The sequence below is a fragment of the Varroa destructor genome, unplaced genomic scaffold (assembly GCF_002443255.2).
Source record: "Varroa destructor unplaced genomic scaffold, Vdes_3.0 BEIS01000002.1, whole genome shotgun sequence".
In the NCBI taxonomy this organism is placed as follows: domain Eukaryota; kingdom Metazoa; phylum Arthropoda; class Arachnida; order Mesostigmata; family Varroidae; genus Varroa; species Varroa destructor.
Window position 1 is genome coordinate 36,639,351 of NW_019211455.1, and position 11,786 is coordinate 36,651,136.

Consider the following 11,786-nt stretch of genomic DNA (forward strand, 5'->3'; position numbering starts at 1 on the left):
ATAAAACTGTACATTTATAATAAATCTGTACAATTAACCAAACACTGATCTCTTAGTGGTAATTACTAACTAACTTTAGAGTCTAATCAGAGTCGAGGCAGAAATTTATCATTCACCTGTGTTTAGCAATCCGTGGTTTTTTGTTCCATTTTTAAACCATATAAGCAACTACTTGAACGCTAACATAGATCCCCTATTTATTAGTAGAATAGGTATAAGAAATTTTTAATTACTCGAATAAAACTTGAAAGATTAAAAAGTGACATTGTTGTGTATACTTGCATCGAAGTTGAGCCTTGAATCTTTGATAACTGTCGCTTTCGTTACAGCAAAGCTCATTACTTGCTCATTAATTACACTATATTTGTCATTATTAAGATACTTATAAACATTAAAAAATTTGATTCTTATTCTTTACTTCCTTCTAGATATTCAACTGCTTTTTGCAAAGATATCTGCATCATTGTGATGCCTTTTCGATAACTCGGCGAGGTGTTATAATAGGAATCCTTTGGAGTATTTTTAGTTGTGTTTGAGAAGCAGATTCTTCATTCAGTGCCTAAATTCCTCGATTTTTATGTTTAAAGCTTAACTCTTCCATGGCAGTAGATCACTGCGTACCTTCCTACACATTATGTAAATTTGAAAAACTATTATTAACCTATATTCGCTAAAATGTCATGAATATAGTTGAAATCTATTAAAAAATCATTGTAATGCTTAGTTCAAGTATTATATTTGTCGCTCACTTTAACATACTGTTTCTCATAATTTAGAAGCACAAATTATATTTTCTTGAAGTAGAATTTTGCGTATCATTCATTAACAGGGATTTTCTGTACAGCCCTACAGATTTTTTTGGATGAAAACTTCTTAACTATTAAAATGTTAAACAAATGCTACTCTTATAATTTTGAAATGTACTTTTTCCTTTAATAAAGTCTACGTTGGAATTCCAGAGACCTGTGATCATACCACAATGCCGGCAGATGTGCAGTGGACAAGAACCGCCAGCGAAAGTTGTTTCGAATCTTGAAAAGTGTAAGTTAAATAAGCTAATTACTGCCTTTGTTTGCATTCAAACTCTCATTTTCGTATATGACACGAAAGAACGCTTTTTGTACCTAAATATGCAGAACTATGATATATATTTCCATTGCGACATTTCGTCAAAAATATTTCTGATCCACTCATAATGCATTGCCCTAAGAGAACTACAAAGTTACTATCGAGCTGGCATTTCACACGTAAATACAATGTTCACATGTATTTTCTTTCGCTTTATCTATTTCTTCTGTTATGCTGGCTGCAACGTGCTAATGGAAAACATGCTTCAGAGGGAAACATATGCCTGAAACAAATAGCCTGAAAGTAGGCTTTTTACTCGTTCTGTAAAGAATCAAACAAAGGCATTCGGGTGTCCCCTTGTGCGTGCAATTTACGTATTGCGAGTGGTACTATACGTTGTGTATAAATAGGTATATTTAGTAAATAAGTAGGTATATACGTAGTGTATCGTGCCTTCTGCCTGTGTAGTTTAACTAAACGTTTCTTTTTATCGTAATTAGCAATCAACCGCATTACCCTTTTGGGCCGAGTGGGTATTGATCCTCAGCTTCGAGGGAGCGATGCGAGTCCCGTCGTTGTATTCACTCTAGCGACGAATCATAACTATCGGTAAGCGCTTCACATTTCTCCCTGAATTCCTTCACGAAAGAAAGCTTTCTTACAAAACTAAATAATTGTTCCACCCTTACATTGTTATTTTCTCTCTGTATGTGGTATTGTGAGTCAGTCTTTCATTTACTCTATTTAATTTCACAGACCTGATCTCCTTATAGCATTTTGCACTTATCGTATACTTATGAGAGAACCCAGATTGCCACAGATATATTTCAAAATCACATACATTATTTCTTCACACTTATTTTGGTGATATAGTAATCAATCTTGCGCCGCCATCATTCTATAATAACAATTATGTGTTTATAGTACTCGTCTTAGTGTATTAGTTGTCTATGACTAAACGCGACACTTATCCTTCACCCTGGCTGAGCTGTAAACCTCCATGTATTTTCATATATTTTTTGTAGAACAAACGATGTCAATAAACAATAAATAGTGCAGCATTCCTATCTACAGATTTGCTTAGCTCCAAATAACTGAACGTCTATAGGAATGATTACACAAGCATAGACCTAGTTTTTTTTATAGTTGTTTTTGATACCCAAGCAATACCCATACTCACGACAACGGTGATACAGCTTCTGTTTCTGCAGAATACATTTTACATTCAAGTGAAAATATATAAACTATTTTTGTATCTGGCGCTTATAATCTTATATATTGATGATTCCAAATAAAATTGTTTAGAGGCGCATTGTGTATGTGTGTAAGGCTACTGGATGAATAATTCGGACATTTCTTGACCTGAAACGTTCTACCTTCTCCCAGAATGTGTTATCTTACCACACAAAGCCAATGGTTAGGAGCTACAACTACATAAAATGAAGCATCTTTTCAAATAAATGTCTGTAGGCTTCTTTGTGTTCCACTTCCTTTCAATACCAGTAAGGAAGTACTATTTCATCGATTTTTCGCCATTCTTCGATGAGTTTTGTTATCCATTTTAGTTTCGAGACGGGAGAAATTCAACAAAAGACTGAGTGGCACCGTATTTCAATATTCAAGCCGCATTTACGTACTACTGTTTCACAAAATGTAAGAAAGGGTCACCGCGTTTTTATTGATGGAAGGCTTGTCTACGGAGAAATCATCGACGCCAGGGGTCTAGCTCATACAACATCTACAATTGTCGCTTGTAAGTGTATTTTTGACCTATCGTTAGAAATATGAAAAACGTTGCCATAGGAAAGTTTGATCAGGTTACTAAGTAATAGAAAACCCAATCACGGTCAAGAGCACCCATGCGTTTTGCCAATTTGGCAGTGTAGTACCACCTTTCGTGTAAAATTCTTACTTATAACTATATATTGTACCGACGATGCACTATTATCGGGACAAATGCTATTTTTTCGAGTAATACATCGTCCTTATAAGGGTCACCGCGTGAAGTGCTTAGGGTTATGGGCATGGGCCGTAACGATATTCGTATTATCGATACAAATTACTTAATATGTTCTCAAAAGAATATTATTATACTAACAAGATCGAACCAGTTAGAATTGTCTAAATTATTGTAAGTCCGAACGTTGAACTAGGAATAGATCTTTTGGAGTGATTTTTACTTTTCATATTTAAATACGCTTTCATCGTTGTGATAGATTTCGGGTGAGGTGTTTAAGACATCATCCCTTTAAGTAACGAACCATTTTTCTTACTTCATATTTATTTCCAGCGGATGTGATTTGCTTTGGTGCTAGTCCAGAAGCATGACAGAAACAGGAAGAAAAGATGAGTTGATATAGATTACAATAGAATTCTCATACAAGAATGGTCGTCCTGGAATGAAAGTGTTATCCACTCAAATACTATTATGCTACTGTGCCTGTGATGTATCTTTAAAAAACCTTTAGCAGATGTACTGTATTGTAATATTACATAATATATAATAAAGTTCATACAAAGTACGTTTTTTCTATATCATCCTCAGATTTATTTGAGGAGCGAAATAGCAAAGCGTCTCGGCGTAACTTACATTCATATCAGCCATTATTAATGCAAAGTAATGAGAATTTTACCTAATATAACAGCATGCAATTTTCGATTTGCCTTTCTTGAGCAAGTTAGATATAGAGGCCATGTTACGATGACAAAACTCTTATGCCACGGCAGTTGATATTTCTGATACCTCATATGTCATAGACGCGGTACTTTGCGTGACAGCCACTAAATCTCAAAGAAAAGAGGCACTTTTAATTTGCCACAAAAGTTTTCTCTATCGCACGAAACAGGAAAATATTTTCCTGTTTCGTGCGATAGAGATGGATCGGATGCGGAGATCTTTTGTTTTACAGTGTTTTAGAAACGGCACCATCTATATGTTCTAAATTATATTTTTTTCTAGAATTGGTGAAACCTTCTGAAATTACACAGGTAAGTTGCTTTCAGCTTGCTTTGCTTTTATAAACGTTTTCAACGTGACACTAATAATTTTCAAAGTAGAGGAAGGGTTCGGGCTGTGATAATTGCTTCATTGAAAAAAAACACCATGTAAAAATATGTTTGTCTAGCCTGTGCTCGATAAGTAAATTTCACAATCCTATTTTTTTTTTAATTATACCTATGTAACGCATAGCGAAATATTTTTTTTAGGCCAGATTGTTATTGGTTATGTCAATTTAAAAACACATCTCTAATCGTCGTTGATCTCATCTCAGATTTCAAACATTTACAACAAGTAAAGCAAAACACAAAGCATCGATATAGAAAAATTAGTTTTTATTGAATGATGAACCATGAGCTAAACTCATGTTTAAATATACATTGGTTTTTGCTACAGAAATATCTTTTTAAACACTATTTGAATTCCGAAAAAAAAAAACTGTATAAGCGAAGAAAGTGATACTGAATATTATAGTTACAAAATGTAACTAGTAGAACTTCAGATAAAATATTATTATTGATAAATAAAGAAAAATACAAACAGTAACTGGTTCGGTTCAGCTTGTGCCAGTTTGCCTGCCTACCTATCTACCTGCGGTGTTTTATTTTCCTCGTGGTATATTTATGAAACATTATCGAACAGGTGGCATATGGGCAAAACTTACCTTTTATGTTAAGTATCACAAACAAAGAATTGCTGTCTTCTTGCTGAACACACACCACTGGCCATAAGCGTCACAAGCGATATATTAATAAGTATTCTAGAGCTGAAAGTACTGCTCAAGAATACTTAAATTACATGTAGGACTTAAATGGAGCAGCCCACGACGATTAAGAATCGGGGTGCGCTGCTACACCACTTATATTTCAATTTATTAGTTTGCTATTGTCTCGTCACAATGCCTTTCTGCTCTTGCAAAGTATTTTACACACGCACAGAGCATTCATAACGATTTCACAACATAAGCACCTAAATTTCCCAGTTGCTCTTGCTGTGATCATAAATCAAACGGAACTCACGTAGAAACGTCCATCCTTCGCGATATTCAATAATCAGTACACATAGCACAGCATGTCTATCTTTATAGGTAGAGGTAGATCGCGCTGTCCTGTACGTAGGCAACAGACCTGCAAACAAATTATGATGCTGCACTTTGGATTTTTTTGCCGCACAAGAGGCAACATAACTGCGTTGCTTGCTTTTGCAGCAGGAGAATGTATTAAAAGAATACTGCGTTCCCAATTCCTGGATGCATTCGCTCGCGAAGGGCGGACAAATAGTACTTATTTTTTCTCGTATATAAGGATTACAGTGTTAACGTGACAATATCAAACACAACATCAACCCTTAATACAATTCGACACAGATGCCGTAAAGGGATTTCAGTTCTATTCACTACTATTATCCGCCGTGTCATACATGTCATTGGCGGAGCTGAAACAGTAGCGACCTTTGGATTCCCTAGCCATAGGTTTAGTCATTTGAGTCACCGGGCACACTCTTCCATATACCATAGAATTATTACATCATTCTCTAAAAAAAAAAAAAACTGTTCTAGAAGTTATCTCTTGACGATGAAAAGCTATTTAGAAAGCTGCCACGCGATTTACCGTAGCCTCCCCTGAAACCACCACCACCTAGATTACCACTACCACTAGCAAAACCTCCAAGTCGGAAGCCTCCAACAAAGCCACCTCTATTGTTCCCCCTGAAACCACCACCTCCACGTCCACCAAAGCCACCAGCTCCGTCCTTTGTATTTCCCTGGAAACCACCCCTTTTATTGTGACCCTGGAAGCCACCGCCGCGGAAGCCCCCCGAAGACCCAAAACGATTTCCCATATTATTGTTGCCATTTATTGACCCGCTATATCCGCCAGGACGTCCATTACCGTAACCATTTCCGAAACCAATTCGGCCCATAGCCACCGCAGGCGAAAGCCGGGCCGTTTTAATTGGTGGTGGCCCATCGCCGACTTCGTTTTGGCTTAGGAAGCCAACGCCACCAGCTGGGATGTCCAATCCAGACGAACCGAAATAACACAAACGTTTAACAACGTTTATGAGAGCCATGTCATTCTCAGGTAATTGGCCCAATAATTCTGGGTCTTCAACTACACGATGTAGAAGATAATTGAAGGGCTCATATAGGGCTACAATAGCTGCAGCCAATTGTACGTCCATTTTGAATGCAATCCAATTGTCCACCACCACAGTGTTGGGGCTGGTAGCGATTACTTCTCGGGCGCCGAATAGAAGAATCTGTAGCGGCGTTACCATTGTCATCTGTTTGCAAGAGACTGCGCGCGTACGAACCTTCAAAGGATAAATAAGACGAGGGACGACGGGCAGCGATTGATACAAAAGTCATTAGTCAAAGTATACCATGTACATACTATAAATGAGGGAAGAAAATCGTGTCGTATCAAAACAACGTGAAAATATTCACTGATTACTGCCTTTCGTAACTGGTTTCTCTGTTAGTTTATAATTTAAGTAGAAATACATAACGTATAGTATGAGCCACGTCACAAATGCATCTTATTGCCATAAAAAAAAAAGCAAGAGCTACTACAGTCTTTTAAGCACCATAATAATTTATAGCAATTTGTGACTGAGAATAATATAATAGTGTTGTTGTGAGTCTTTAGCCCCATTAACCACTGATTTCTCAAACAATGCCATACTTCTATGAGCTACAATGCATAGCTTAGTAACACTTGCCTTTTCGCCAAAAATGAAATATGGTGATGGAAATCCCGATTTCTGCTGGAGGGAATTGCACACCGATGTTTTGTGGACAAGAGCACATTTTCCTTCAGTTGTCAGAACTTTGCGCTTCTCCTGATGGTAGCAGATATTCGGGTAGTGGCCTGCAATGAGCAGTCCCACGGCGACCTCCAGTACTTTATCTTCTCCCTTAAAATTATAAATGGGACATTGAAAATCTTCTTCTGGAAAGCCAGCATTCACGAGTATTTGGCATAATTGCTGCTTAGCGTCGTGAGTAATTCGCATAGTCGGTAGTGACACAGACCACTGATCGCAAAAATTCTGTTCTTGAGTCTCTCCTCCGCGTAATCGTGCCTGCTCCCACTGCTGATACACATTGAGCATTGTCAAGTGATCTGAATATGCACCACCTGAGAATTTGCGATGCAGATATTGCAGCCGGCCCCTAAAGGGGGTTTCAAAAGGCTCTGGAAACGTCGAACTATTAGCCGAAATAGTTAGCAACGAATCTGCGCAACCGCATATAACGCTCAACACAATCATTCGCCCCAGTTGGGGTTCGATTGGCATACGTGCGAGTATTTCACCCAGTTTGGTAAGTGAGCCATCCGCGCTGAGAGCACCCAAATTCCGAAGTGTTACTTCGGCTTCAACAACAGCATCAATTGGAGGCTGTTCCATTGCTTTATTAAGAAATGGTGTAATCTCACCAAGTTTAAGCAACTTGATGGACAGTGCCAGTTCATGTAGAGGTGTTCTGAAGATCTCGGGGGTGCTGTATTGATCTAGACGTTTAAAACGCTCCCGGCTAATTAGATGGAAGCACATGCCCTCCTGAACTCGACCGGCCCGACCTTTTCGCTGCTCCAAGTTTGTCTTTGATGCAAACACTGTAGCATAGTTTGTCATGTTATTATGCGCTGTGAACATCTTCATTTTAACCTTACACGTGTCTATAACGAAGGCCACATCGTTGATCGTAATCGACGTTTCAGCAATATTAGTTGATAAAATGACTTTCATACAACCAGGCAAAGCGGGCCGAAACACTCGACCTTGATCTTCTTTTGGAATTTGAGAATGCAGTGGCAAGATCGTGAAGTTATCTTTGTTTCCAAATACGGGATCTGCTTCGAGGTGTTTTAGGAGGGCAAAGATCATGTTCCATCCAGGCAGAAAGACTAATACCGCAGCATCTGCCTGCTGTTGTTTACAATACCTCAATATGTCCGCAATGAGCTCAAAGCTAATTTGACGCTCGTCGATCATAGACATAGCGGCAGCCACTTGGGGCCCAAATGACGGATCGGCCACTTTATTTAAGTTTTCGTCAGGTTCATCTCCAGGAAAGTCATCATCGTCATCGTCGCCGCCTCCACCACTACCGCTTTTATTTTTCCGCTTTTTTCGCGCGTCTGCCGGAAGCTTCCATTTCAGCAGATCAATGGTGTCCTCGAGAAACAGTTGGTGTACGGGAAAAGCGCGACCCTGCACCTCAACAACTGGAACGTTATTACCAAAATATTCCTGGAACAATGTGATGTCAATTGTCGCCGACATGAGTATAACACGTAACTGTGGGTGCTTTCTTACCATATCCCTAATTACCACCATGAGGAAATCTGTGTTGATGTCCCGTTCATGGATTTCATCGATAATGACGTGGCTCACACCTCGTAGCCCACCTTCAAGCTTACGGAGCAGTACCCCAACCGTACAGAAAAGGATAGAAGCGTACGGTCTAGGAAGGAGCGACTCAAAACGAACCGAATAGCCTACGCTTTCACCAAGTTGTTCGCAGCGCTCCTCAGCAATCCGCTCTGCTACAGAAATAGCCGAAATACGACGTGGTTGAGTAACAACGATGTTACACTGGGCGCCATCTTCGACATTGACGAACGAGTCTAGAATATACTGGGGCACTTGCGTTGTCTTGCCACAACCAGTATTGCCGCGCACAATTGTAACCGGGTTCGCATGAATGGCGTCAAGGAGCGCATCATAGAATTGATACACAGGCAGTTGTTCTCGTTTCTGGATCATCTGGCGCAGTTCCGGATTGTCCAGCTGATTATTATATACCTCGAGCATTTCCTTTGAGATCTGTTCCATAGTCATTGTAGCAAAACGATGCTCATCGAGATTTTGTTGAAGCCAAGGGTTCCAGTTCACCATTGGTGGCGACCACCCGACTACGCCCTCTGGTTGGCCTCTACACTTTGGCACTTCAGTAACCTGCTTCGCTCTGATGGTAAAAGGTTTATTAGAAACAGGTGGCTTATCGGGTACATTCAGTGGAAGATCTAACATTTTTACCACTTGATTCACCTCACATACAAGCTCAGGGTCTATGTTGAACTCGAATTCTTTCATTGCTGTTATTTCCTTCTTCTTTAATGTGCCTGAAAAGGGTTCGATTTCCCCAAGGTGGTAAAGTTGACGAACCATTGAAAGTGCGCAGGACTTTGATGCCGTCTGTTTGTTTGATCCTTGTTCACGGGCAGTCAAAGAACGGTTTAGTCTCCGGATAAATATAGTTAATTCGGCTATGAAGCTCATATTATGGGCTGGGCCAATATTTCTGTAGTTGTAATCGGCTGTAATACGGTTCATCTGCATGTACTGATGCAGCTTACTTTTGGCGTTCTCAATCGTCCAGTTGCCGTGTATCTCGGCGTTCACGTCCAGATCCTCAGCGTCCTCAAGGTTCTTCTTGTTTTGCTGTAGCATTCGTTCGACGTAGGCTTCGCCCATACCTCCGCGGTAGGGTCCAGCACTATGCTTCGGGGCTTCGCGAGGTGCATTCCAGCGAGGTGTGGCCTGTTGCCCACCCCCAAAAAGCGACGCATTACTTCCCCCTAAAATCGAAAACACAAAATTAACTATGAAAAATCACTAGACAATAAGGTCAAGTTAAGTCTAATTCTCCTAATTATTCTTTTACCGTATACGATTTGACTATTGATGCTTCAGCCTATGAGGAGGCGTGTCGTGTTTAAAGTGCAGAAGTTATATGGAAACATGTGTAGGTACACTGCCTGTCCGTATTGACACAGAGACAAAATGGAAATTAACACGTTTCACAGTTTTGTGAAAATAAATGCAGAGAAAATTATAAACTGCTGGCATTCAAAAGGTATAAAGAAAATCCGTACAGTATCACTGATGAACAGTAAAAAAATATCGTGTCTTATAGTAACATAACAAAGAATATACGAGAGCGATTAATGATACTAAATGCCGGTTACATATTAAGTAAGTTGAAAAAACTGCAGGAGCTTGTGTCTAGACTTAAATAGTGGGGGTTAATATTGCAACGTACCGGTGGGCATTTCCATAGGCACTTCATTTTGCAACAGGCGACCTTCTCGCACCAAAAACTGAAGAAAGTCTTTAGCAGCATTGGTTTGTGCATCCTTTTTATTCGTTGAATTTCCAACTCCGGTGTATTCTAACCCCTCTACCCGTACCTCACATAGAAAACGCTGTCTATGTTTTGGGCCTGTCGGATTAACCTGATAGCTTGGAGGTTGACAGCCATTTTTGCCGCACCATGTATAAAGAAACGACTTAGTAACATCACCCATCGTTCGTTACGAAGACAATTGACTAACTTAAGCTAGATAATCTGCTAAACACCCAACGCAAATGCCTGAAAATGATAGAGAAATAAAACACTCACAAAACATTCACGGCTCATAAGAAACAACCAATTAAATTAATTATTCCGTCGAATTGGCTAAGCAAACCAAGCCATACAGCCAGTCGGCTTGGATACCTCCGTACAGTATTTGTTAGGATTTAACTTGAACACTACTAAATCGACATGAATACCTTCGATCCTTGGACCAATACCAAGACATACATATACGCTTGGCTCAACACAAAATCTAAAAGGTAAACAAGGCAGTTTAATAAGCATATTAAAAACTCACTCAGAGTTGCTTAGACGATATGTCCTTCCAATTCGTTCCTCCGAAGATATAGACAATTCGTCTGCTCCCCAAAAGATCCATCTACCTGTATTGCCCTCTCTTGTCAACAAGGTCATGCCATACGCTTGATGCATATGTCGAACCGCTCAGTGTTTCTCACCGTGTCATATACTAAACTGATTGTCAGCATTATAAATGCGACACCGACGAACATGAAAAGCTAGAAGTTCTATGAAAACGATTTATTTGGACCCACTTCTAGTAACTCTCTTTGTTACAATTATTCCTTTGAATTGTCGATTTGTCCTGTTAGTAAACAAAACCAATGAGTGTCTGCTTGCAAATTTAAATGCCCCGGCGAATCCGTTATACAACATTCTTTGCCCGCGTTCGATAAAGCAATTTTGTCACGTTTTTATCGTGCCTACGTAATAGTGGACGCCTGAATTATGTCGAGTACTGAGTAAGTAATAAAGAATGACTGAATAGGTTCACGTACAATCAAGATTGGATTGAACGAAGTGTGTTACAATGCTACGCTAGCATTTCGTTTAAATGGTGAATATGTGTGAGTCCATTTGATTTGCTTTAAGTGCTGAATGATATAGTTTTTGTTCTTCAGGTCAATTTGTATTAGATTACAGCGACAAATAAAGGGTATAACAGACGTGAGCGACTGCCTTTCAAACAAGCACTAATAAATTACACACTATTTTGTAGGTATGAACAATTCTTGTAATAATTTGTCATGATTTGTTATGTGATAATAATTTTATTCGCAGAAACTGCAGATCATCGACTATTGAAACTCTATCACTGGAATATATTTTACAACATTATAATATTTTATTAAAACAATGTTTACCTTATTTACACACATGCGATGTATAGATACTCGCTGGCGGATTGTAACCAACGTCTTCGAGCAAAATTTTATTGATAAGCAATACGAAAAATGCCGTTCCATTGAAAACTGGGAGATTTCAAATAATTTAGCACCATAAAATTGGAGGAAAATTAATGGAGTTAAAAATTTGTTAAAAACCTGTATT

The 11,786-nt window shown here is 39.0% G+C and overlaps 3 protein-coding genes across 19 annotated transcripts in view; 2 read left to right on the forward strand and 1 right to left on the reverse strand.

Moving 5' to 3' along the window:
- mtSSB (mitochondrial single stranded DNA-binding protein) overlaps nt 1-3,603 on the forward strand; it is a 4,196-nt gene extending 593 nt beyond the window's left edge. For both annotated transcript variants that reach the window (XM_022793241.2, XM_086980073.1), the window contains exons 2-5: nt 960-1,041; nt 1,569-1,677; nt 2,634-2,821; nt 3,359-3,603. In XM_022793241.2, the coding sequence (XP_022648976.1) occupies nt 960-1,041; nt 1,569-1,677; nt 2,634-2,821; nt 3,359-3,396 (417 nt within the window). In that variant the 3' untranslated portion in view covers nt 3,397-3,603. The remainder of the gene's footprint in view (nt 1-959; nt 1,042-1,568; nt 1,678-2,633; nt 2,822-3,358) is intronic.
- Nucleotides 3,604-3,816: 213 nt separating this feature from the next.
- The window catches only part of LOC111245205 (uncharacterized), an 18,857-nt gene continuing 10,887 nt past the window's right edge, over nt 3,817-11,786 (forward strand). For 11 of the 14 annotated variants that reach the window (XR_015321082.1, XR_015321083.1, XR_015321084.1 and 8 more), the window contains exon 1: nt 11,043-11,197. Coding sequence is in view for 2 of the 14 variants with exons in the window: in XM_086980071.1 (XP_086836197.1) it covers nt 11,184-11,197 (14 nt within the window). In the remaining 12 variants the exon portion in view is untranslated. Of the gene's footprint in view, nt 4,057-11,042; nt 11,303-11,786 lie in introns of those variants that run through there. The other 3 variants (XR_015321087.1, XR_015321086.1, XR_015321088.1) reach the window with 3 other exon arrangements.
- On the reverse strand, nt 4,381-10,869 carry mle (dosage compensation regulator mle). Of its 3 annotated transcripts, none has more exons than XM_086980060.1 (4): nt 10,735-10,869; nt 10,122-10,476; nt 6,791-9,657; nt 4,381-6,382 (listed from the first exon to the last, which is right to left on the reverse strand). In XM_086980060.1, exons 2-4 carry the CDS (start codon nt 10,384-10,386, stop codon nt 5,621-5,623), a joined length of 3,894 nt encoding a protein of 1,297 aa, XP_086836186.1. In that variant the 5' UTR covers nt 10,387-10,476; nt 10,735-10,869; the 3' UTR covers nt 4,381-5,620. The 3 variants fall into 3 exon arrangements, with proteins under 3 accessions (XP_086836186.1, XP_022648951.1, XP_086836187.1); XM_022793216.2 differs by having other exon boundaries at nt 10,122-10,451; nt 10,735-10,865; XM_086980061.1 differs by lacking the exon at nt 10,735-10,869 and adding an exon at nt 10,634-10,718 and having other exon boundaries at nt 10,122-10,451.

Coding starts and splice junctions, on each gene's coding strand:
- mle (XM_086980060.1), bottom strand. CDS start 10,386: ATGGGTGATGTTACTAAGTCGTTTCTTTATACATGGTGCGGCAAAAAT. Junction 9,658..10,121: donor GCCTATGGAAATGCCCACCG/GTACGTTGCAAT, acceptor TTTCGATTTTAG/GGGGAAGTAATGCGTCGCTT. Junction 6,383..6,790: donor ATTTCATTTTTGGCGAAAAG/GCAAGTGTTACT, acceptor TATCCTTTGAAG/GTTCGTACGCGCGCAGTCTC.